Here is a 27,450-nt window from a genome sequence, read left to right as displayed (position 1 = left end):
CACAAACAGATCTGGGACCAGGCTAGATGCATTGTCATGGAGTTGACTATACAGCACAGACAGATCTGGGACCAGGCTAGATGCATTGTCATGGAGTTGACTATACAGCACAGACAGATCTGGGACCAGGCTAGATGCATTGTCATGGAGTTGACTATACAGCACAAACAGATCTGGGACCAGACTAGATGCATTGTCATGGAGTTGACTATACAACACAAACAGATCTGGGACCAGGCTAGATGCATTGTCATGGAGTTGACTATACAGCACAAACAGATCTGGGACCAGGCTAGATGCATTGTCATGGAGTTGACTATACAGCACAAACAGATCTGGGACCAGTCTAGATGCATTGTCATGGAGTTGACTATACAGCACAAACAGATATGGGACCAGTCTAGATGCATTGTCATGGAGTTGACTATACAGCACAAACAGATCTGGGACCAGTCTAGATGCATTGTCATGGAGTTGACTATACAGCACAAACAGATCTGGGACCAGACTAGATCCAGTGTCATTTAGGAGCTGAAAATGAAAGGGCACACACATTTTATTTTGCATAACGTACTTTATTTACATAAATAGATGTTTAAAATATGGGTCATTAGGATGTTTGTTCAGATGCAGAAGAAGCCCTGTTTTCATGTCAACGTTTCCTGAAGACCAGGCATTTATTATACTGTTCCATCTCTATCTGGGAAAACAAATGAAGACTTGATCCTCAACATCCTTTTAGAAGGACTGAGCTAGCAGCAGACGTACCTTCTATGTTACATTCTGTGTGTACAGTATAGTCCACCCTTAAAGATCCATTAGTTTATACATACACACAAGCAGACTGGTTAAAGAGGCTCACCATCCTCTCCATACGCATCCCGTTCCCAAACGCCAGCTGTCTCAGAACGTCGATGTCTGCTAGACCCCACCCTGGGTTCCTGTAGGGGAACAGAAGTGACATGGTAAAACAGTGTGGTAGTCTGGGTTCCTGTAGGGGAACAGAAGTGACATGGTAAAACAGTGTGGTAGTCTGGGTTCCTGTAGGGGAACAGAAGTGACATGGTAAAACAGTGTGGTAGTCTGGGTTCCTGTAGGGGAACAGAAGTGACATGGTAAAACAGTGTGGTAGTCTGGATTCATGGATAGAACCCTCACCCTGAGTGAACTAATGTCTAGAAGCTATATGGTAGTAGCTCCACATTGGCCAGCTCTCTCTATGATGTCATAACTCACATCTGTCGTAGTTCCTGGTCCAAGTCCTCCATACAGCTGGGGGTGATGATGGCGTATGGCTGGGGAGCGAGAGAGAGGGGTGTCTGACGTTGAAAAACACTTAAAACAAATGTACAGTATAAATGTCCTCTTTATCTCCCATATTTATATATATTTATATTTTTCTATATGTATACTTTGACAATGTAAGTAATAATGAACTTTAAAGTCAATTGAATTGAATTGAGAGACGCACGCACGCACACACAGAGATTGACAAAAGCTACTTTGTTAATAAAGTTATTTAGTCGAACTACAACTCGTTTGTGGCGCAATGCATTGTGGGTAGGTCAGTAACAGAGAGTGGAGGACGCCATGTGCTATTGAGGGAGAAGGACCAGGATTGACAGGTTACACTGTGACTGTGAATTGTAAATATCTATAGGAGATCCGGGGGCACAAATAATAAAAATGTACTGCACAAGACATTGCATTCGGACCGCACTGCGAATCGCCGCAAAGACACATCGGTAAGCGGGTGTCATATTTAACCGGGGATTGCAGCTGTAACGTTGCTTGTGTAAATTCTAGAACAGTGGGACACAGGAGCTAGATGGTTTGCTAACGCTTAAAGCGTCAAGGGCAGAGAATTACTAGCTAATTTGCCATGCATTAACCATTTATGTGCCCCAAATAGTCTGAATCACATAGTCACATAGAACTGTTAACATAATAACCCTGGGCTCATTCATTTGCTTTGTGAAGAACGGATTTTATGATTAGCCGGATAGCTAGCCAGCCGCAATGCCACCAATTACTCGTTAGCTAACTAGTGAGGAACGATCTTGCAGCCAAATGGATTAATCTGTCACGGGGATTGTGTTGCAAAACCAGCTAACTAATTTGTAATCTAGAGCGAGTAGGCTCAGTTAGCATTTAATAACGTTAGACAGTTCCATGAACCTAATGCACCCTGTTCCTTCCTTATGAGATGTGCCAGTCAAGGTCATGTGTTTCTTGTATGGCATTTGTGTTTAACTTTGACAAATGGTTGTCATATCCTGTACCTTGCTAGAGCTTCCCTCCTGGTTCTGATTAGTGATTTGTATTGATTTTCACCATTGTATAATGAGCTTGTCAACCTTCCTGTGGCAGTTGTACAACTGATTCAGAGGGGTTGGGTTAAATGCGGAAGACACATTTTGGTTGAACTTTGACAAATGGTTGTCATATCCTGTACCTTGCTAGAGCTTCCCTCCTGGTTCTGATTAGTGATTTGTATAGATTTTAACCATTGTATAATGAGCTTGTCAACCTTCCTGTGGCAGTTGTACAACTGATTCAGAGGGGTTGGGTTAAATGCGGAAGACACATTTTGGTTGAATGCATTCAGTTGTGCAACTGACTAGGTATTCCCTTTCCCAACTGAACCAGGCGGGAAATCAGGATGAGGAATAGTAACTAAATAGCTACTGCTAGATTACAAGCTGGTGGTGGATTTGAAGAATCTTTGAGAGATCTATGACAACATTGAATCAGTCATTCCCCATAGGCCTAGAGGTTTTTCAAGATGGGACTCAAAAGGCCTCTAAAGCTACATCCAGGAGCCTAAATCTAATTCATTAGTGCATAGTTGTAAATTAATTTGCACCATAACTGTCAATTTAAACCAATAGAAACCAAGCTATCTTAGGTGGACGGGTTGCACGCTCTATAGAGGAAACACTGGAGTGAATGTAGAGGTCGACCATTATGATTTTTCAACGGCGATACCGATTATTGGAGGAGCAAAGGAGGCCGATACCGATTCATCGGCTAATTTTTATATATATATTTGTAATAATGACAATTACAACAACATTGAATGAACACTTTTTTATTTTAACTTAATACATAAATAAAATATATTTAGTCTCAAATAAATAATGAAACATGTTCAATTTGGTTTAAATAATGCAAAAACACAGTGTTGGAGAAGAAAGTAAAAGTGCAAATGTGCCATGTAAAAAAGCTAACGTTTAAGTTCCTTGCTCAGAACATGAGAACATATGAAAGCTGGTGGGTCCTTTTAAGATGAGGCTTCAATATTCCCAGGTAAGAGGTTTTAGGTTGTAGTTATTATAGGAATTATAGGACTATTTCTCTCTATACCATTTGTATTTCATATACCTTTGACTATTGGATGTTCTTATAGGCACTATAGTATTGCCAGCCTAATCTCGGGAGTTGATAGGCTTGAAGTCATAAACAGCGCAATGCTTGAAGCACAGCGAAGAGCTGCTGGCAAATGCAGGAAAGTGCTGTTTGAATGAACGCTTACGAGCCTGCTGCTGCCTACCACTGCTCAGTCAGACTGCTCTATCAAATATCAAATCATAGACTTATTTATAATATAATAAACGCACAGAAATAAGAGCCTTAGGGCATTAATTTGGTAAAATCCGGAAACTAATTTAGAAAACAAAACGTTTATTCTTTCAGTGAAATACGGAACCGTTCCGTATTTTATCTAACGGGTGGCATCCATAAGTCTAAATATTGCTGTTACATTGCGCAACCTTCAATGTCATGTCATAATTATCTAAAATTCTGGCAAATTAATTACAGTCTTTGTTAGGAAGACATGGTCTTCACACAGTTCGCAAGGAGCCAGGCGGCCCAAACTGCTGCATATACCCTGACTCTGCTTGCACAGAATGCAAGAGAAGTGACAATTTCCTGAGTTAAAAAAAAATCATGTTAGCAGGCAATATTAACTAAATATGCAGGTTTAAAAATATATACTTGTGTATTGATTTTAAGAAAGGCATTGATGTTTATGGTTAGGTACATTGGTGCAACGACAGTGCTTTTTTCGCGAATGCGCTTGTTAAATCACCGTTTGGCAAAGTTGAAGTAGGCTGTGATTCAATGATAAATTAACAGACATCGCATCGATTATATGCAACGCAGGACAAGCTAGATAACTCCACATGGTTGATGATATTACTAGTTTAACTAGTGATTATGTGAAGATTGATAGTTTTTTTAGAAGATACGTTTAATGCTAGGAACTTACCTTGGCTCCTTGATGCACTCGCGTAACAGGTGGTCAGCCTGCCACGCAGTCTCCTCGTGGAGTGCAATGTAATCGGCGACCAAAAATGTGGATTACTGATTGTTATGAAAACTTGAAATCGGCCCTAATTAATCGGCCATTCCGATTAATCGGTCGTCCTCTAATTGAATGATACATAAGTCTCAGTAATGATACATAAGTCTCAGTAATGATACATAAGTCTCAGTAATGATACATAAGTCTCAGTAATGATACATAAGTCTCAGTAATGATACATAAGTCTCAGTAATGATACATAAGTCTCTGCTCCCAAGTGGCACAGTGGTCTAAGACACTGCATCTCAGTGCAAGATGCCTGGTTCAAATAAATAAGAATTTGTTCTTAACTGACCGGCCTGTTAACTAAAGGTTAAATAAAATAATAGTTCAATAAAATAAACTGTATGATTTGTTTCCACAGGCAGGAGCTCCAGACACCAACGCTATGTGCCCTCCGAACACTCGGGACCAGCCCAGCCAGCCTTTCTGATGTCATCGCCACCCCCCCTCTGGACGGAGCCCCCAAAGCGTACCCCCCCAAAATCACCCAGCTGGTACACGACATCACCAGCCTCACCTTGTTAGAGGTGTCAGACCTCAATGAGCTCCTCAAGGTATGGAACTGGAACATGTAGACTGTGTAGATTAACATAAGGAGACATGTACATTTGAGTCATTTAGCAGACGCTCGTATCCAGTGCCACACAGTAAGTGCCATAAATTATAGCACATTGGCCTATATATAACACATAGCCATGCACATTGGCCTATATATAACACATAGCCTGGAATATAGCATCTTGGCCTTTATATAACACATAGTACTTAGCCATAACACAGTACTTAGCCTGGAATATAGCATATTGTCCTATATATAACAGATAGTACATAGCCTGGAATATAGCATCTTGGCCTTTATATAACACATAGTACATATATAACGGATAGTACATAGCCTGGAATATAGCACATTGGCCTATATATAACACATAGTACATTGGCCTTTATATAACACGTTGTACATAGCCATGCACATGGGCTATATATAACACATAGTACATATATAACACATAGCCATGCACATTGGCCTATATATAACACATAGCCATGCACATTGGCCTATATATAACACATAGCCATGCACATTGGCCTATATATAACACATAGCCATAGCACATTGGCCTATATATAACACATAGCCATAGCACATTGGCCTATATATAACACATAGCCATGCACATTGGCCTATATATAACACATAGCCATGCACATTGGCCTATATATAACACATAGCCATGCACATTGGCCTATATATAACACATAGCCATGCACATTGGCCTATATATAACACATAGCCATGCACATTGGCCTATATATAACACATAGCCATGCACATTGGCCTATATATAACACATAGCCATGCACATTGGCCTATATATAACACATAGCCATGCACATTGGCCTATATATAACACATAGCCATGCACATTGGCCTATATATAACACATAGCCATGCACATTGGCCTATATATAACACATAGCCATGCACATTGGCCTATATATAACACATAGCCATGCACATTGGCCTATATATAACACATAGCCATGCACATTGGCCTATATATAACACATAGCCATGCACATTGGCCTATATATAACACATAGCCATGCACATTGGCTTATATATAACACATAGCCATGCACATTGTTCTATATATAGCACATAGCCATAGCACATTGGCCTATATATAACACATAATACATAGCCTGGAATATAGCACGTTGGTCTGTACTTGAGTATAATTAAGCAAATCTGACATTACATATGTTTTTTAATTTACCAGACGTTGTTATCCAGAGCGACTTACAGGAGCCATTAGGGTTAAGTGCCTTGTTCAAGGACACGTCCTGTAGTCGGCTCGGGGATTCGAACCAGCGACCTTTCGGTTACTGGCCCAGCACTGTTAACTGCTAGGCTACCTGCTACCTGTGCAATAGGCTACAACTTAATTTGTCCAACTATTACATCAGAAATTCGAGGAGACAAAACTCCAGACCACCTTTACTCCACCAACAGGCTCTCCCTCACCCTCCATTTGGCAAATCTGACCATAACTCTATCCTCCTGATTCCTGCTTACAAGCAAAAACTCAAACAGGAAGTACCCAGTGATGCGCTCAATACAGAAGTGGTCCCATGAAGCGGTTGCTAAGCTACAGGACTGAGAGCTTTAAGTTCCTCGGTGTCTGCATCACTAAAGATCATGGTCCAACACACACCAACACAGTTGTGAAGAGGACATGACCACGCCTCTTCCCCCTCAGGAGTCTGAAAAGATTTGGCATGGGCCCTCAAAAGGTTCTACAGCCTCACCATTGAGAGCATCTTGACTGGCTGCATCACCGCCTGATACGGCAAATGCTTGGCATCCGACCACAAGGCGCTACAGAGGGTAGTGCGTGCGGCCCAGTACATCACTGGAGCTGAGCTCCCTGCCATCCAGGACCTCTATACCAGGCGGGGGCAGAGGGAGCCTCTAAAAATGGTCAATAACTGCAGCAACCCTAGTCATAGACTGTTCTCTCTGCTATCGCACGGGAAGTGGTACCGATGCACCAAGTCTGGAACCAACAGGACCCTGAACAGCTTCTACCCCCAAGCCATCAGACTGCTAAACAGTTAGTCAGTTCAATAGATACCCAGATAGATACCCTATCTGCATTGACCCTTTTTGCACCAACTCTTTTAATCACATTTAAAAAAAATATATATATATATTCCACAGAGCTCCTGCCTGTGGAAACAAATCATACAGTTCATGTATTATTATATTTAACCTTTATTTAACTAGGCAGGTCCGTTAAGAACAAATTCTTATTTACAATGACGGCCTAGGAACAGTGGGTTAACTGCCTTGTTCAGGGGCAGAACAACAGATTTTTACCTTGTCAGCTCGGGGATTCGATCTAGCAACCTTTCGGTTACAGGTCCAACACTCTAACCACTAGACTACCTGCCTCCCCTCTAACCACTAGACTACCTGCCTCCCCTCTAACCACTAGGCTACCTGCCTCCCCTCTAACCACTAGGCTACCTGCCGCCCCTCTAACCACTAGGCTACCTGCCCTCCCTCTAACCACTAGACTACCTGCCACCCCTCTAACCACTAGGCTACCTGCCCTCCCTCTAACCACTAGGCTACCTGCCGCCCCTCTAACCACTAGGCTACCTGCCGCCCCTCTAACCACTAGGCTACCTGCCGCCCCTCTAACCACTAGGCTACCTGCCGCCCCTCTAACCACTAGACTACCTGCCGCCCCTCTAACCACTAGACTACCTGCCTCCCCTCTAACCACTAGGCTACCTGCCTCCCCTCTAACCACTAGGCTACCTGCCTCCCCTCTAACCACTAGGCTACCTGCCTCCCCTCTAACCACTAGGCTACCTGCCTCCCCTCTAACCACTAGACTACCTGCCTCCCCTCTAACCACTAGGCTACCTGTCGCCCCTCTAACCACTAGGCTACCTGCCTCCCCTCTAACCACTAGGCTACCTGCCTCCACTCTAACCACTAGGCTACCTGCCTCCCCTCTAACCACTAGGCTACCTGCCTCCCCTCTAACCACTAGGCTACCTGCCTCCCCTCTAACCACTAGACTACCTGCCTCCCCTCTAACCACTAGACTACCTGCCTCCCCTCTAACCACTAGGCTACCTGCCTCCCCTCTAACCACTAGACTACCTGCCTCCCCTCTAACCACTAGACTACCTGCCTCCCCTCTAACCACTAGACTACCTGCCTCCCCTCTAACCACTAGGCTACCTGCCTCCCCTCTAACCACTAGGCTACCTGCCTCCCCTCTAACCACTAGGCTACCTGCCTCCCCTCTAACCACTAGGCTACCTGCCTCCCCTCTAACCACTAGGCTACCTGCCTCCCCTCTAACCACTAGGCTACCTGCCTCCCCTCTAACCACTAGGCTACCTGCCTCCCCTCTAACCACTAGGCTACCTGCCTCCCCTCTAACCACTAGGCTACCTGCCGCCCCTCTAACCACTAGACTACCTGCCTCCCCTCTAACCACTAGGTTACCTGCCTCCCCTCTAACCACTAGACTACCTGCCTCCCCTCTAACCACTAGACTACCTGCCTCCCCTCTAACCACTAGACTACCTGCCTCCCCTCTAACCACTAGGCTACCTGCCGCCCCTCTAACCACTAGACTACCTGCCTCCCCTCTAACCACTAGATTACCTGCCTCCCCTCTAACCACTAGACTACCTGCCTCCCCTCTAACCACTAGACTACCTGCCTCCCCTCTAACCACTAGACTACCTGCCTCCCCTCTAACCACTAGGCTACCTGCCACCCCTCTAACCACTAGACTACCTGCCTCCCCTCTAACCACTAGACTACCTGCCTCCCCTCTAACCACTAGGCTACCTGCCACCCCTCTAACCACTAGACTACCTGCCTCCCCTCTGACCACTAGACTACCTGCCGCCCCTCTGACCACTAGACTACCTGCCTCCCCTCTGACCACTAGACTACCTGCCTCCCCTCTAACCACTAGACTACCTGCCTCCCCTCTAACCACTAGGCTACCTGCCGCCCCTCTGACCACTAGGCTACCTGCCTCCCCTCTAACCACTAGACTACCTGCCTCCCCTCTAACCACTAGGCTACCTGCCTCCCCTCTAACCACTAGGCTACCTGCCGCTCCTCTAACCACTAGGCTACCTGCCGCCCCTCTAACCACTAGACTACCTGCCTCCCCTCTAACCACTAGGCTACCTGCCTCCCCTCTAACCACTAGACTACCTGCCTCCCCTCTAACCACTAGACTACCTGCCTCCCCTCTAACCACTAGACTACCTGCCTCCCCTCTAACCACTAGGCTACCTGCCTCCCCTCTAACCACTAGGCTACCTGCCTCCCCTCTAACCACTAGGCTACCTGCCTCCCCTCTAACCACTAGGCTACCTGCCTCCCCTCTAACCACTAGACTACCTGCCTCCCCTCTAACCACTAGACTACCTGCCTCCCCTCTAACCACTAGGCTACCTGCCTCCCCTCTAACCACTAGACTACCTGCCGCCCCTCTAACCACTAGACTACCTGCCTCCCCTCTAACCACTAGACTACCTGCCTCCCCTCTAACCACTAGACTACCTGCCTCCCCTCTAACCACTAGGCTACCTGCCTCCCCTCTAACCACTAGGCTACCTGCCTCCCCTCTAACCACTAGGCTACCTGCCTCCCCTCTAACCACTAGGCTACCTGCCTCCCCTCTAACCACTAGGCTACCTGCCTCCCCTCTAACCACTAGGCTACCTGCCTCCCCTCTAACCACTAGGCTACCTGCCGCCCCTCTAACCACTAGACTACCTGCCTCCCCTCTAACCACTAGACTACCTGCCTCCCCTCTAACCACTAGGCTACCTGCCTCCCCTCTAACCACTAGGCTACCTGCCCTCTCTCTAACCACTAGACTACCTGCCTCCCCTCTAACCACTAGACTACCTGCCTCCCCTCTAACCACTAGACTACCTGCCTCCCCTCTAACCACTAGACTACCTGCCCTCCCTCTAACCACTAGACTACCTGCCTCCCCTCTAACCACTAGACTACCTGCCTCCCCTCTAACCACTAGGTTACCTGCCTCCCCTCTAACCACTAGGTTACCTGCCTCCCCTCTAACCACTAGACTACCTGCCTCCCCTCTAACCACTAGACTACCTGCCACCCCTCTAACCACTAGACTACCTGCCTCCCCTCTAACCACTAGACTACCTGCCTCCCCTCTAACCACTAGACTACCTGCCTCCCCTCTAACCACTAGACTACCTGCCTCCCCAACGCTGCTGCTACTGTTTATTATCTGCCGCTTTGTTCCTAGTAATATGTACTGGTAGCCCGTGTATAAAGCCATGTTATCATTACTCATTGACTCTGTACTGGTAGCCCGTGTATAAAGCCATGTTATCATTACTCATTGACTCTGTACTGGTAGCCCGTGTATAAAGCCATGTTATCATTACTCATTGACTCTGTACTGGTAGCCCGTGTATAAAGCCATGTTATCATTACTCATTGTGTATTTATTATTACGTGTTTTACTTTTCTATTATTTCTCTGTTTTCTTTCTCTCTGTATTGTTGGGAAGGACTATAAGTAAGCATGTCACTGATGGTTGACACCTGTTGTTTAAGAAGCATGTGATGAGTAACATTTTATTTGACTTGCTCAATGACTTCTCAATAAAGTATGTTTAATTTTTGTCCCAGAAAACCCTGAATATCCAGGATGTTGGGATGATGCCAATGGGAGCCATGACTGCAGCAGCAGCACCTGCAGCTCTGGTAAGACAGGGATTGTTTCAGTGTGTTTCTGTGTTTTTATTCAATACGTTTATCAAGCTTCTTTACCTGTATTGGTTAGCCTGCCCTTACGTGATGCCCCGTGGTTACCCCTTACGTGATGCCCCGTAGTTACCCCTTACGTGATGCCCCGTAGTTACCCCTTACATGATGCCCCGTAGTTACCCCTTACGTGATGCCCCGTGGTTACCCCTTACGTGATGCCCCGTAGTTACCCCTTACGTGATGCCCCGTAGTTACCCCTTACATGATGCCCCGTAGTTACCCCTTACATGATGCCCCGTAGTTACCCCTTACGTGATGCCCCGTGGTTACCCCTTACGTGATGCCCCGTAGTTACCCCTTACGTGATGCCCCGTAGTTACCCCTTACGTGATGCCCCGTAGTTACCCCTTACGTGATGCCCCGTAGTTACCCCTTACGTGATGCCCCGTAGTTACCCCTTACGTGATGCCCCGGGGTTCCCCCTTACGTGATGCCCCGTAGTTACCCCTTACGTGATGCCCCGTGGTTCCCCCTTACGTGATGCCCCGTGGTTACCCCTTACGTGATGCCCCGTGGTTACCCCTTACGTGATGCCCCGTGGTTCCCCCTTACGTGATGCCCCGTGGTTACCCCTTACGTGATGCCCCGTGGTTACCCCTTACGTGATGCCCCGTTGTTACCCCTTACGTGATGCCCCGTGGTTCCCCCTTACGTGATGCCCCGTGGTTACCCCTTACGTGATGCCCCGTGGTTACCCCTTACGTGATGCCCCGTGGTTACCCCTTACGTGATGCCCCGTGGTTACCCCTTACGTGATGCCCCGTTGTTACCCCTTACGTGATGCCCCGTGGTTACCCCTTACGTGATGCCCCGTGGTTCCCCCTTACGTGATGCCCCGTGGTTCCCCCTTATGTGATGCCCCGTGGTTCCCCCTTACGTGATGCCCCGTAGTTACCCCTTACGTGATGCCCCGTGGTTACCCCTTACGTGACGCCCCGTAGTTACCCCTTACGTGACGCCCCGTAGTTACCCCTTACGTGACGCCCCGTTGTTACCCCTTACGTGACGCCCCGTGGTTCCCCCTTACGTGATGCCCCGTAGTTACCCCTTACGTGACGCCCCGTGGTTACCCCTTACGTGACGCCCCGGGGTTACCCCTTACGTGACGCCCCGGGGTTACCCCTTACGTGACGCCCCGGGGTTACCCCTTACGTGACGCCCCGGGGTTACCCCTTACGTGACGCCCCGTGGTTACCCCTTACGTGACGCCCCGTGGTTACCCCTTACGTGACGCCCCGGGGTTACCCCTTACGTGACGCCCCGTGGTTACCCCTTACGTGACGCCCCGGGGTTACCCCTTACGTGACGCCCCGGGGTTCCCCCTTACGTGATGCCCCGTAGTTACCCCTTACGTGATGCCCCGTGGTTCCCCCTTACATGATGCCCCGTGGTTACCCCTTACGTGATGGCCCGTGGTTCCCCCTTACACGATGCCCCGTGGTTCCCCCTTACACGATGCCCCGTGGTTCCCCCTTACACGATGCCCCGTGGTTCCCCCTTACCCCACCCTACATGACTTGATCTAGGAGGTACCCCTGCAGAGCTCATTGGCCTTCTATCTATAAATGCTTTAACCTCGTTTAGTTTCGATGCCCAATGTAAGCTTCTCTACTGCAATACAATCGTTCTGCTTGACTGTACACACAAGCATGTCATGTAGTGTCCTCAGGGCATAGATAGAACATGTTCTAACCTCGCATTGTATTCATTCTGCTCCTATAGGCAGTGGAAGAGGACATGGTACCAGTGAAGAAAGAGAAGACACACTTCACAGTGAAACTGACAGAACTGAAGGCAGCAGAGAAAGTGAAACTCATAAAAGAAGTGAAGAACTGCATCCAAGGCTTGAACCTGGTGCAGGTCAGATGGTCTTCCTGTTTTCCTCTGTGTGATGTCACAGCCAGACAATGATTCTTTAGTTCTTTCCTGTCTCTGTAATCATTTGTCCATTCCGTCTCTGACCACACACGCTCCAGTGTCCAAGCTTAAAGGACACAGAGTCAAATCAGTCTGAGACATAGGATAGCTTTGGGTTGGAGGCCTTTCACTCTGGTACTGCTCTCTTTATGTATATAGTAGGTTAAGAGGTTGGTTGACTTCTCTGTTCTCTCTGTATAATCCTCCTTCTGTTTCTTACTCTGAAAGACATACAATCACGTCCGTCTAGGAGGTTGCTTTGTGTTAATGTTACTATAGATCCTCTGTCCTCTACCAGGCTAAGAAGTTGGTTGCTTTGTGTTATTGTTGCTGTAGATCACTGATCTCCTCTGTCCTCTACCAGGCTAAGAAGTTGGTTGCTTTGTGTTATTGTTGCTGTAGATCACTGATCTCCTCTGTCCTCTACCAGGCTAAGAAGTTGGTTGCTTTGTGTTAATGTTACTATAGATCCTCTGTCCTCTACCAGGCTAAGAAGTTGGTTCCTTTGTGTTATTGTTACTGTAGATCACTGACCTCCTCTGTCCTCTACCAGGCTAAGAAGTTGGTTGCTTTGTGTTATTGTTGCTGTAGATCACTGACCTCTCCTCTGTCCTCTACCAGGCTAAGAAGTTGGTTGAGTCCCTCCCCCAGGAGATCAGAGCCAATGTGTCCAAAGAGGAGGCGGAGAAGCTGAAGACGGCCCTGGAGACAGCAGGAGGCACTGTGGTGTTGGAGTAAACCGTCCCTCCTCTCCATCCCTGCCTCCACCCGACTGACCCCCATCCACCGTCTGGCTGCGGTTACTCCCGTCTTCTGACTGTCTGTTTTATACAGCAGTTAAAGAACAAAGGAACCAATACCCTGGGAAAGGAAACTGAAATATTGCCTTTTGACAACGTCGCTGTACCAGCTACCAACTGGACGGTGTGAGGCGGGGCGGGAGAAACTAACTCAGACTGAACTCCTCAGGCTCAGAGCCTGAACACACCCGCAAGCTGCCCGGCCACTCGTCAATTTACTCGCCCATTTGTCTTGTTTGTTCTGGCTGGCTCTGTCCCGATTCTCCATCCTTCTCCCGAAGTGTGCACTTCAATTGCGTTCTTTCTCGCATTGATTCAACAATGGTGGAAACTCAAACTCCCTCAAGCCAATGTTTACATCAGCTCCATGTTTAAAAGTCCATGACTGGGAATATGAGGGCACAGTACAGGAGAAGGGTGGATAATGTGTACTTTTGCCCATTGGTCTGCAGTCAAGCTGGCCCTGGGCCTCCTGTCTGTTCGTCTGGGGGTGAGTTGCCCTGAAAGCCTCGTAGCTAACGTGGCATGTTATTTCTCTTGACAAACCTCCACAGTGACCATTGAAATATCTACGTTTGACTGTCTGTATTCTCCAGAGGCTGGTGGGAGGAGCTATAGGAGGTCAGGCTCATTGTAATGGCTGGAATGGAATTATGGAATGGAGTCAAACAGGTGGTTTCCATTTGATACCATTCCATTAATTCCATGTCAGCCATTACAATAAGCCTGTCCTCCTATAGCTCCTCCCACCAGCCTCCGCTGGTATTTTATCTGCGTTAATGAACTAAATTTGTCAAATGAACACTTTGCTGGTTGTTCTATGAGTGGTGTGAGTCTGGGTCATCAAGAGGACTGAGGTACCACGTTCACAACAAATCTTTTTTAGAAACCCTCCCCATGACTGATAACAGACTCCTGTGTAGGGAGACATGGTTACCGTGTTATCTAGAACCAGGAGAACAGAGCTGATTCCTCATTACGGGTTGGAACCGGTTCAGGGAACAGAACTGAAAAGCCGGAAAATAACGTCATTTTTCAAGTAGCAGAAACAGAACCTGGAACGAAAGTGATCCATAGAACCATTATTTTAAAAGCATGGGAACCGGTTAATAACGTTCTTTTACATTCCAGGCGTTTCTACTCTCACAAAGAAACGCAACAAAGTGCCTAGGCAAAGCCCTCACTCTGTCACTCAGAAACATATTCCAGTATCTGCCTGCAAGCTGAAAATCTTTACCAGTGTGTGTGCATGTTTAGGCTACCTACCCCCCTGAAGCTAGGCTACTGTAGTGACTTACAATCGCGATTCAGAAGATAGGGGGAGAGATTTTTTAATTAGCTAGAAGACTATATTAACTTTTTTGATGCTAGTTAAGGATACTATAGGCCTAGTTATCACGTTTCACATTGGGTTTATTAACTACAAAAAGGTAAGACGTGTTTTTTAAGTCTGGTGCCGCTCTGCACAAGCTAGCTTGTTGGCTAGCAAGGTCAAAGGCCATTAAAAGTTCCTCCGTAGAAGCCACTCCTCCTAGGTATAATTCTGTGGACATAAATCAGATAAGGCATGTCATAACGATGCCCAGCGCTTCAAGCCTCCTCCTCAACCCTCTTGTTCTCTTCCCCACCCGCAAAATGTCAGTCGCATCTTGCGCCGTAGGCTACACTTGTTTGTCCATCACGCAAGCTTGCCTGCTCTATCCGCACTGATTGGTGAAGTCATTTAATCAGCTAAATGTAAAAAAAAAAAAAAAAAATTTTAAAGGTTAAAAAGGAACAGAAAGGAACGTTATAAACCGGTACTTTGGTTTGAACCGGTTCTGAACTTTATTTTGCTGGTCGAAACAGTGGAACATAACTTTTTTTTTTCTGTTCAGAACTAAACGATTTGGAAAAATAATTTTGGTTCCAACCCCTGGTCTTTATACTGTATGGCTGATATAGGATCAATGATGAAGTGATTAAAATAAAAAATACAAGTTACATTTCTTTGGTTGGTTGAATATAATCTTACATTGGATCACATTTGACAGATTAGATTGTGCTGTAAAGACTATGTAGGATTATTAAATAGTACCTATGTGAAACGTATTCATAATGATGTGATTACATATTTATATTTTTGTAAAGCTTCATTTGGTGTTAGACATCCATATTTTGAATTCACTTTGTTTCAAATTCTAATGGAGTTTAATATGTAAAAGAGCCACTAGGAGGCAGAAGAGAGCTGTGCTGATTCTCCCAGACCAGGGCAACTGGCAGCCCCGCCTGGTTTTGTAGGCCCACTGATCACCCCACCCCACCCCACCCCCCCATCCTATGGGGTCTCAATTTACTGCTGAGAGTTATAATAGCTAGTTGAGTGACTGTCAGTAACCGACATAAGAGAGAAACTGCTGATGCAAAACCACATTGCTAAATTGCACCTTGTGTATTCTACTATGTCAACTTAAATTGTTTTATATTTGGAAGTTAGTCTAGAGACCAGCTAGCAATCATGTTCAAATTACCGACTGGGAGCCTCATTGATTTTGTTAGTTACTCCGACTCAAATATATTAATAACGGCAAACATTTCTCTCCACCCTATGGCAAAATGTGTAGAATTGCAGGAAATTTGCTTTTAAAACTGCTAATTTTTCTCTAAACCTAGAGCTGTTGCGTTGACCATATTACTGCCACACCAGCAGTCATGAGTCATCAAGAAGACCACAGTCAAATTCTATGTGAGTCGCGGTAATCTCCTCTTATGCACTCTGGACATGCCTTGGTAGTACCCAAAACATGGTCCTTGTCCATGTTGTTTCAAAGCCTTAATACAGCAAAATGGACATCGCTTTCTAAGGTGAGGATTCATTAAAAACACCCAGAAGCATGTTAGAGCCAATAGATATGCCTATATAACCCCCACACTAAAAAACTGAATTAAAGTAATGATTTATACAATACAATGGCCTACTGCACTGCATAACTACTAAAGGCAGAAAAACATTACAAAACATTTATGTAAGATGTCTTTGCTACATAATTGGTTGGGCCTTTACAAATTCTAGTAATGGCCTTTTGAGTGATTGTATTATGATGCATACTGGATGGACTGGTTACCTTATGCTCCATACGTCCTGGCCATTATTCTGGGATGGAACATATAGACCATGCTGTTGGATGGACTGGTTACATTATGCTCCAAACATCCTATCCATTATTCTGGGATGGAACGTATAGGCCATGCTGTTGGATGGACTGGTTACCTTATGCTACAAACATCCTATCCATTAGTCTGGTAGAGAACGTATAGGCCATGCTGTTGGATGGACTGGTTACCTTATGCTCCAAACATCCTGTCCATTAGTCTGGGAGAGAACGTATAGACCATGCTGTTGGATGGACTGGTTACCTTATGCTATGCTACAAACATCCTATCCATTAGTCTGTTAGAGAACGTATAGACCATGCTGTTGATTCATTGTGGAGGTTGGCTTACAGAGTTAGCCTACAATTATTGTGAATTTCTATTTGATTTTATAATAGCCTAGTTATAGTGTATTTGTTAAATATTTTCATTATTAATAGGCTGACACATCACCTTTTAACTATAGAATATCTCACCGCCGTGTGTTTCCTTCTCCTCTCCATTTCTTTTTTTGAGCTCGCAGAGAGAGGGGTTGTCAACAGTTTAATTATGTTTTGTGAAAACATTTTACTTATCGATGTTCCTGAACAGATTCCACTTGGTTTTCCAAATGAAGCACTGGGTAATTTCAGGAACAGAGTTGGAAAACCCATGGTATACATAGCACAGGGTAGTTTCAGGAACAGGGTTAGAGAACCCATGGTATACAGAGCACTGGGTAGTTTCAGGACCAGGGTTAGAGAACCCATGGTATACAGAGCACTGGGTAGTTTCAGGAACAGCGTTAGAGAACCCATGGTATACATAGCACTGGGTAGTTTCAGGAACAGCGTTAGAGAACCCATGGTATACATAGCACTGGGTAGTTTCAGGAACAGGGTTAGAGAACCCATGGTATACAGAGCACTGGGTAGTTTCAGGAACAGGGTTAGAGAACCCATGGTATACAGAGCACTGGGTAGTTTCAGGAACAGGGTTAGAGAACCCATGGTATACAGAGCACTGGGTAGTTTCAGGACCAGCGTTGGAGAACCCATGGTATACAGAGCACTGGGTAGTTTCAGGAACAGCGTTAGAGAAACCATGGAGTGACCTAACCGGAGGAGCTTACCAGGCTATTGAAAACGAACCAGCGGGAAAGCGGCCTCCCATTTACCTCTTCCAGTGCATACAGATGACATGTATTTTCCCCGGTTCCTGCCCATTTGATAATGGGCAATTCTAAATAAAAACTAATTTGAAATATTAGCAAAAGCAAGATTAAATTGAGAATATTCTGATGGGTGAAATATGATCACTTAATTAGAGGGTGCCTGATGCAAGGAACTGAGCACAGGCTTTTTTTTTTAAAGACTTTCTCAAATCGCCAGACGCATCATGCAGGCCTTTTGTGTTGATTTCCTGCACATTCTAAGGTTTGTATCATTCACAACTAAAGTTGCCAAATAACTCTAAATCTAGCATATTATAGGACCTGATTCAAATGATCACTTTTACGCTCAACATAACCACTTCATATGTGCACCTCCTCTGGAATGTAAAAAATATTCAGTAATATTCTTTTTACTATAAGATCATATAATATAAAATGACATGGGCCTTTATAAGCCTATCTTGTCAGCTAAATGAACAAGCCTACAGCCTATGGCATGAAGCATAGCCAGATAACATACAGTAGGCGACTCATATTCTGTTCTTGTGAAATACATTTTCTTCATATAAATGTTTCTTTAGACCAGCCTAAAATAAATAATGGATTTTAATGTGATGGGGTATATTAAATTAATTTAATAGACTTTTTAAAAATGTAGATTTTCTCAGGTCGCACATCAGTGACTTGTATGTGTGGAGACCTGGAATGTTGCTTAGCGCCCCCTAAAGGCTGGGGCTGGTACTGACCATGTGTGGAGACCTGGAATGTTGCTTAGGGCCCCCTAAAGGCTGGGGTTGGTACTGACCATGTGTGGAGACCTGGAATGTTGCTTAGGGCCCCTAAAGGCTGGGGTTGGTACTGACCATGTGTGGAGACCTGGAATGTTGCTTAGGGCCCCCTAAAGGCTGGGGTTGGTACTGACTGCATGTGTGGAGACCTGGAATGTTGCTTAGGGCCCCTAAAGGCTGGGGTTGGTACTGACCATGTGTGGAGACCTGGAATGTTGCTTAGGGCCCCCTAAAGGCTGGGGTTGGTACTGACTGCATGTGTGGAGACCTGGAATGTTGCTTAGGGCCCCTAAAGGCTGGGGTTGGTACTGACCATGTGTGGAGACCTGGAATGTTGCTTAGGGCCCCCTAAAGGCTGGGGCCGGTACTGACTGCATGTGTGGAGACCTGGAATGTTGCTTAGGGCCCCCTAAAGGCTGGGGCTGGTACTGACTGCATGTGTGGAGACCTGGAATGTTGCTTAGGGCCCCTAAAGGCTGGGGTTGGTACTGACTGCATGTGTGGAGACCTGATATGTTGTTTAGGGCCCCTAAAGGCTGGGGTTGGTACTGACTGCATGTGTGGAGACCTGGAATGTTGCTTAGGGCCCCCTAAAGGCTGGGGTTGGTACTGACCATGTGTGGAGACCTGGAATATTGCTTAGGGCCCCTAAAGGCTGGGGCTGGTACTGACTGCATGTGTGGAGACCTGGAATGTTGCTTAGGGCCCCCTAAAGGCTGGGGTTGGTACTGACCATGTGTGGAGACCTGGAATATTGCTTAGGGCCCCTAAAGGCTGGGGCTGGTACTGACCATGTGTGGAGACCTGGAATGTTGCTTAGGGCCCCTAAAGGCTGGGGTTGGTACTGACCATGTGTGGAGACCTGGAATGTTGCTTAGGGCCCCCTAAAGGCTGGGGTTGGTACTGACTGCATGTGTGGAGACCTGGAATGTTGCTTAGCGCCCCTAAAGGCTGGGGTTGGTACTGACTGCATGTGTGAAGACCTGGAATGTTGCTTAGGGCCCCTAAAGGCTGGGGTTGGTACTGACTGCATGTGTAGAGACCTAGAATGTTGCTTAGGGCCCCTAAAGGCTGGGGTTGGTACTGACTGCATGTGTGGAGACCTGGAATGTTGCTTAGCGCCCCCTAAAGGCTGGGGTTGGTACTGACTGCATGTGTGGAGACCTGGAATGTTGCTTAGGGCCCCTAAAGGCTGGGGTTGGTACTGGCCATGTGTGGAGACCTGGAATGTTGCTTAGGGCCCCTAAAGGCTGGGGCTGGTACTGACCATGTGTGGAGACCTGGAATGTTGCTTAGGGCCCCTAAAGGCTGGGGTTGGTACTGACCATGTGTGGAGACCTGGAATGTTGCTTAGGGCCCCCTAAAGGCTGGGGTTGGTACTGACCATGTGTGGAGACCTGGAATGTTGATTAGGGCCCCTGAAGGCTGGGTTTGGTACTGACCATGTGTGGAGACCTGGAATGTTGCTTAGGGCCCCCTAAAGGCTGGGGCTGGTACTGACCATGTGTGGAGACCTGGAATGTTGCTTAGGGCCCCCTAAAGGCTGGGGTTGGTACTGACCATGTGTGGAGACCTGGAATGTTGCTTAGGGCCCCCTAAAGGCTGGGGTTGGTACTGACCATGTGTGGAGACCTGGAATGTTGCTTAGGGCCCCCTAAAGGCTGGGGTTGGTACTGACCATGTGTGGAGACCTGGAATGTTGCTTAGGGCCCCTAAAGGCTGGGGTTGGTACTGACCATGTGTGGAGACCTGGAATGTTGCTTAGGGCCCCCTAAAGGCTGGGGTTGGTACTGACCATGTGTGGAAACCTGGAATGTTGCTTAGGGCCCCCTAAAGGCTGGGGTTGGTACTGACTGCATGTGTGGAAACCTGGAATGTTGCTTAGGGCCCCTAAAGGCTGGGGTTGGTACTGACTGCATGTGTGGAGACCTGGAATGTTGCTTAGGGCCCCTAAAGGCTGGGGTTGGTACTGACTGCATGTGTGGAGACCTGGAATGTTGCTTAGGGCCCCCTAAAGGCTGGGGTTGGTACTGACCATGTGTGGAGACCTGGAATGTTGCTTAGGGCCCCCTAAAGGCTGGGGCTGGTACTGACCATGTGTGGAAACCTGGAATGTTGCTTAGGGCCCCCTAAAGGCTGGGGTTGGTACTGACCATGTGTGGAAACCTGGAATGTTGCTTAGGGCCCCCTAAAGGCTGGGGTTGGTACTGACCATGTGTGGAGACCTGGAATGTTGCTTAGGGCCCCCTAAAGGCTGGGGCTGGTACTGACCATGTGTGGAAACCTGGAATGTTGCTTAGGGCCCCCTAAAGGCTGGGGCTGGTACTGACCATGTGTGGAGACCTGGAATGTTGCTTAGGGCCCCTAAAGGCTGGGGTTGGTACTGGCCATGTGTGGAGACCTGGAATGTTGCTTAGGGCCCCCTAAAGGCTGGGGTTGGTACTGACCATGTGTGGAGACCTGGAATGTTGCTTAGGGCCCCTAAAGGCTGGGGCTGGTACTGACCATGTGTGGAGACCTGGAATGTTGCTTAGGGCCCCTAAAGGCTGGGGTTGGTACTGACCATGTGTGGAGACCTGGAATGTTGCTTAGGGCCCCATAAAGGCTGGGGTTGGTACTGACCATGTGTGGAGACCTGGAATGTTGCTTAGGGCCCCTAAAGGCTGGGGTTGGTACTGACTGCATGTGTGGAGACCTGGAATGTTGCTTAGGGCCCCTAAAGGCTGGGGTTGGTACTGACTGCATGTGTGGAGACCTGGAATGTTGCTTAGGGCCCCCTAAAGGCTGGGGTTGGTACTGACCATGTGTGGAGACCTGGAATGTTGCTTAGGGCCCCTAAAGGCTGGGGTTGGTACTGACCATGTGTGGAGACCTGGAATGTTGCTTAGGGCCCCTAAAGGCTGGGGCTGGTACTGACCATGTGTGGAGACCTGGAATGTTGCTTAGGGCCCCTAAAGGCTGGGGTTGGTACTGACCATGTGTGGAGACCTGGAATGTTGCTTAGGGCCCCCTAAAGGCTGGGGTTGGTACTGACTGCATGTGTGGAGACCTGGAATTTTGCTTAGCGCCCCTAAAGGCTGGGGTTGGTACTGACTGCATGTGTGAAGACCTGGAATGTTGCTTAGGGCCCCTAAAGGCTGGGGTTGGTACTGACTGCATGTGTAGAGACCTAGAATGTTGCTTAGGGCCCCTAAAGGCTGGGGTTGGTACTGACTGCATGTGTGGAGACCTGGAATGTTGCTTAGCGCCCCCTAAAGGCTGGGGTTGGTACTGACTGCATGTGTGGAGACCTGGAATGTTGCTTAGGGCCCCTAAAGGCTGGGGTTGGTACTGGCCATGTGTGGAGACCTGGAATGTTGCTTAGGGCCCCTAAAGGCTGGGGCTGGTACTGACCATGTGTGGAGACCTGGAATGTTGCTTAGGGCCCCTAAAGGCTGGGGTTGGTACTGACCATGTGTGGAGACCTGGAATGTTGCTTAGGGCCCCCTAAAGGCTGGGGTTGGTACTGACCATGTGTGGAGACCTGGAATGTTGATTAGGGCCCCTGAAGGCTGGGGTTGGTACTGACCATGTGTGGAGACCTGGAATGTTGCTTAGGGCCCCCTAAAGGCTGGTGTTGGTACTGACCATGTGTGGAGACCTGGAATGTTGATTAGGGCCCCTGAAGGCTGGGGTTGGTACTGACCATGTGTGGAGACCTGGAATGTTGCTTAGGGCCCCTAAAGGCTGGGGTTGGTACTGACCATGTGTGGAGACCTGGAATGTTGCTTAGGGCCCCCTAAAGGCTGGGGTTGGTACTGACCATGTGTGGAGACCTGGAATGTTGTTTAGGGCCCCCTAAAGGCTGGGGTTGGTACTGACCATGTGTGGAGACCTGGAATGTTGCTTAGGGCCCCTAAAGGCTGGGGCTGGTACTGACCATGTGTGGAGACCTGGAATGTTGCTTAGGGCCCCCTAAAGGCTGGGGTTGGTACTGGCCATGTGTGGAGACCTGGAATGTTGCTTAGGGCCCCCTAAAGGCTGGGGTTGGTACTGACCATGTGTGGAGACCTGGAATGTTGCTTAGGGCCCCTAAAGGCTGGGGTTGGTACTGGCCATGTGTGGAGACCTGGAATGTTGCTTAGGGCCCCCTAAAGGCTGGGGTCGGTACTGACCATGTGTGGAGACCTGGAATGTTGCTTAGGGCCCCTAAAGGCTGGGGCTGGTACTGACCATGTGTGGAGACCTGGAATGTTGCTTAGGGCCCCTAAAGGCTGGGGTTGGTACTGACCATGTGTGGAAACCTGGAATGTTGCTTAGGGCCCCATAAAGGCTGGGGTTGGTACTGACCATGTGTGGAAACCTGGAATGTTGCTTAGGGCCCCCTAAAGGCTGGGGTTGGTACTGACCATGTGTGGAGACCTGGAATGTTGCTTAGGGCCCCCTAAAGGCTGGGGCTGGTACTGACCATGTGTGGAGACCTGGAATGTTGCTTAGGGCCCCTAAAGGCTGGGGCCGGTACTGACCATGTGTGGAAACCTGGAATGTTGCTTAGGGCCCCCTAAAGGCTGGGGCCGGTACTGACCATGTGTGGAAACCTGGAATGTTGCTTAGGGCCCCTAAAGGTAAAACCCAGCCTTTCTCTCTCTCAGGTTGAACACCCTCCTGTAGGATCCTCTATCACCCACACGCAGAGCCCAGCCTTTCTCTCTCTCAGGTTGAACACCCTCCTGTAGGATCCTCTATCACCCACACGCAGAGTCCCAGCCTTTCTCTCAGGTAGAACACCCTCCTGTAGGATCCTCTATCACCCACACGCAGAGCCCCAGCCTCTCTCTCAGGTTGAACACCCTCCTGTAGGATCCTCTATCACCCACACGCAGAGCCCCAGCCTCTCTCTCAGGTTGAACACCCTCCTGTAGGATCCTCTATCACCCACACGGAGAGTCCCAGCCTTTCTGTCAGGTTGAACACCCTCCTGTAGGATCCTCTATCACCCACACGGAGAGTCCCAGCCTTTCTCTCTCTCAGGTTGAACACCCTCCTGTAGGATCCTCTATCACCCACACGCAGAGCCCCAGCCTCTCTCAGGTAGAACACCCTCCTGTAGGATCCTCTATCACCCACACGCAGAGTCCCAGCCTCTCTCTCAGGTAGAACACCCTCCTGTAGGATCCTCTATCACCCACACGCAGAGCCCAGCCTTTCTCTCTCTCAGGTAGAACACCCTCCTGTAGGATCCTCTATCACCCACACGCAGAGTCCCAGCCTTTCTCTCTCTCAGGCCAGGCTAGGGGGGGGGGGGTGTCACTGCTCTTCATGCAGTGAGAGTCAGTGGTGGGAAAGAAGGAGTGGGTGTCTAGTTATTATTTCTTGCACCATGTGTTTCTGTGTATCTTCTCTGTCTGCCGCCCTGCTGCCATGTTACCCCCATACCACTGACAGCTTATGAAAACCATGCTGGTCTGAACCAGATGGGCTCCAGGCCCAGTTCAACACGGAGCCATGACATGTTACCCTGTTACCCCCATACCACTGACAGCTTATGAAAACCATGCTGGTCTGAACCAGATGGGCTCCAGTTCAACACGGAGCCATGACATGTTGCACTTGTATTATATCTAAACACAATATATTCATAGCTGTGTAATAACGTGAGGAATGACGTTTGTTGTTGCTTGTGAAAACCTTTGTCCATTTGACTTCTGTCAAGCCAGGTTCAGAATGTTGTTTTGAACCCTCGACATCTTTGGGTCCGCTGTCTGCCAGTCTGACCGGAAACCCAACATGGGTTACTAGGTTTAAGTTCTGTTGAAGCCCTCTTACAGGTCAGAGCCCAGTACCATAGGTCATCTACAGCTATGCAGAGCCCAGTAGCGTAGGTCATCTACAGCCATGCAGAGCCCAGTAGCGTAGGTCATCTACAGCCATGCAGAGCCCAGTAGCGTAGGTCATCTACAGCCATGCAGAGCCCAGTAGCGTAGGTCATCTACAGCCATGCAGAGCCCAGTAGCGTAGGTCATCTACAGCCATGCAGAGCCCAGTAGCGTAGGTCATCTACAGCCATGCAGAGCCCAGTAGCGTAGGTCATCTACAGCCATGCAGAGCCCAGTAGCGTAGGTCATCTACAGCCATGCAGAGCCCAGTAGCGTAAGTCATCTACAGCCATGCAGAGGTCAGCTGTATTTCCACAACACTACAGTAGCAGGGAGGGGTCTTGGCTACTATTTTTACATCAGTCACGTAGGCCACACTTCCACTCAGGGTGGAAGCAGCTGCGTCCAGTCTTGGCACGAGATGGTAGAGCAAAGTAGAATTCTCTCCCACCCTCAAGACACATGGGTCATGTTTGACCAGCAGACTGATCCTCCTGCACAGTAAAGAACATTCTGATCTAGTGTCCATTCTAACAAGTATTTGTACAGAGGAATATTTCTTACAGAGTAGTTGAGAAAACCTCCAGCTACCCATATAACCCTGTCTACTGAGTAGGATCAGAACTGGTCAGTGGCCATCATGAGGCACAACACGTTCAGTGACGTGCACTTGTTTTCCATGCTGGGAAGATTGGCACTAAACAAAAGCCTATGTTTCTGGTAATTTTGGCAGTGTTGGCTGGGCCCATGCTGTATATCAAAGTTGTTGAAAGCCTACGTGCCCACGTCGATCATGTTTCCAGTGCGCGCTAGTTTCTAAAAAGAGCACCAGCTGACCAGGCAAATTAGACTGCTGTTACACAGGCAGACCAATTCGGATCGTTTGACAATTATTTGATCTTTACCATAATGTGTAAACAGCAACAAAACACATAGAATCTGATCTTTTGACTTCTGATTTATACCTGCGTTTACACAAGCAGCCCAAATTCTGAATTTTTTCCCCCCCACTAAGTGGTCTTTTGACTAATCAGATAAGCTCTGAAAAAGATCTGATGTGATTGGTCAAAAGACCAATTAGTGGGCCTCCCGAGTGGTGCAGCGGTCTAAGGCACTGCATCGCAGTATTGCGGCATCACCACAGACTGGGGTCCGATCCCAGCCTGTGTCATTACCAGCTGTGACCGGGAGTCCTATAGGGCGACACAATTGGCCCAGCGTCGTCCAGGTTAGGACAGGGTTTGGCCGGGGGGGCATTACTTGGCTCATTGCCCTCTAGCGACTCCTTGTTGCGGGCCGGGCGTCTGCAGGCTGACTTCGATCATCAGTTGTACATGCTTCCTCCGACACATTGGTGCAGCTGGCTTCCGGGTTAAGCAAGCGGGTGTTAAGAAGTGCAGTTTGGCAGGTCTCTTGAGTGGCGCAGCGGTCTAAGGCACTGCATCTCAGTGCTAGAGACACCCTGGTTCGAAACCCAGGCTGTATCACAACCGGCCATGATTGGGAGTCCCATAGGGCGGCGCACAATTGGCACTACGTTGTCCGGGTTTGGCAGGTGTATGCCGTCATTGTAAATAAGAATTTGTTCTTAACTGACTTGCCTAGTTAAATAAAGATTACACATGTTTTGGAGGACGGATAACTTGACCTTCTCCTCTCCTGAGTCCGTTGGGGAGTTGCAGCGATGAGACAAGATCGTTTTCACGAAATTGGGGAGAAAAAGGGGGTACTTTTTTGTTTTGACTAATTAGTGGAAAAAAATATTCAGAATTGAGCAGCCTGTTTAAACACAGCCTAAGTGGAACCCTATCTTCCATATGTGGTCGCTGTCTGGATGCTCAGATCTGATTTTTTTTTGCTCTTTTTTTTTCACGACCTTCTATTACCATGACAACCACACCGCCATTTTTAAGAATGGTGACTTTTTAAAATCTTTTTTTTATTAACAACAAATCAATACAAAGTACATAAGGGAACACAAGTATATATAGATGATATATAATGGACAATCGAGCTAGGGGGTACAATATCACATGACAATTACACAAGGACCTTAAGGGACATACATACACTTACAATTCTAACAGCTTTTTTGTTAGTAGAGTATTTAATAGTCTTAAAATACAGTTCAATTTCTTTTCTTTTTGTAGGGTAAGAAAATGTGTTTTTTTGTTAGTAAATGTACATTTGTGTATATGAAATTTGGCCAAAAGAATAATGAAATTAATTACATAAAAATGTTTCAGCTTATTTTTATCGTATGTAAAGAATCCAAGCAGTACATCTCTCCACAATAGTGTAAAATCTTCATAAATGTGTTAAATTATAAATCTACTGATGTCTTGCAACAGTTTTCTTACATGAATACAATGCCAAAAAAGATGCAACACTGTTTCTGGGTGGTCATTACAAAAGGAGCAATTTGAGTTGATGTTTTCCTTAAACTTCTTCATATAGTGGTTGGCAGGATAATATTTATGAATAATTTGAAAGGAAACCTGCTTAATTTTGTTAACAAGTAGATATGTGTGTGGCAACATCCAAACTTTTTTCCAACAGATATTATCAATAAATCCATTCCAAGAACGGTGACTTGAAATGAGCATGGCATCTGTTTGTTACGTCAGAGGCTACATCAGTGAAAATGCGCAAATCTGATATGGGTCAGATGTAAAACTGAGTGTGGACAGTCAGTAAAAAAATATCAGATATAGAAAGAAAATCAGATGTTTGGTTCTTAGAGTAGTTGTGTAACTAGGGAGGCTTTTGAAGGGCTACTTCATCACAGCTGTTGCGAAACGAGATACCGGGCGGATTCGATTATGCTGAACCGCGGGGCACCGGTCTATGGCAGTAATCTGCACAGCTCGATCATGTCCACAACGCAGCATTTTGCATCATCTCGAAACATACATCCCTTTTTCCATTAAATATATGTTCTAATTTTCAGAAGGCAGATTAAGCGTTTTTTCAAAAGCAATCACTTTTGCATGTGCAAATACAGAATCCCACTCTTAACTCCACGTGCTAAATACGTCACTTTTTGTTTTGAGCCGATTTAGTCGTG

The 27,450-nt window shown here is 47.3% G+C and overlaps 1 protein-coding gene and 1 long non-coding RNA gene across 3 annotated transcripts; one reads left to right on the top strand and one right to left on the bottom strand.

Moving 5' to 3' along the window:
* Positions 1 to 554: 554 nt before the first annotated feature.
* Positions 555 to 1,556, bottom strand: LOC139570650 (uncharacterized). Its single transcript, XR_011674136.1, has 3 exons — positions 1,237 to 1,556; positions 863 to 941; positions 555 to 700 (listed from the first exon to the last, which is right to left on the bottom strand). It is a non-coding gene; the product is annotated as an uncharacterized lncRNA (long non-coding RNA).
* mrpl12 (mitochondrial ribosomal protein L12) lies at positions 1,528 to 15,431 on the top strand. Of its 2 annotated transcripts, none has more exons than XM_071392700.1 (5): positions 1,528 to 1,745; positions 4,734 to 4,926; positions 10,601 to 10,675; positions 12,461 to 12,598; positions 13,277 to 15,431. In XM_071392700.1, the coding sequence occupies exons 1-5, from the start codon at positions 1,687 to 1,689 to the stop codon at positions 13,391 to 13,393; spliced, it is 582 nt and encodes a 193-aa protein (XP_071248801.1). In that variant the 5' UTR covers positions 1,528 to 1,686; the 3' UTR covers positions 13,394 to 15,431. The 2 variants fall into 2 exon arrangements, with proteins under 2 accessions (XP_071248801.1, XP_071248794.1); XM_071392693.1 differs by lacking the exon at positions 13,277 to 15,431 and adding an exon at positions 12,954 to 13,127.
* Positions 15,432 to 27,450: the final 12,019 nt, after the last annotated feature.

This window comes from Salvelinus alpinus, chromosome 1 (assembly GCF_045679555.1).
Source record: "Salvelinus alpinus chromosome 1, SLU_Salpinus.1, whole genome shotgun sequence".
Lineage (NCBI taxonomy): Eukaryota > Metazoa > Chordata > Actinopteri > Salmoniformes > Salmonidae > Salvelinus > Salvelinus alpinus.
Note: the sequence above shows the minus strand (reverse complement) of the source record. Positions and strands in the feature narration are given on the sequence as shown.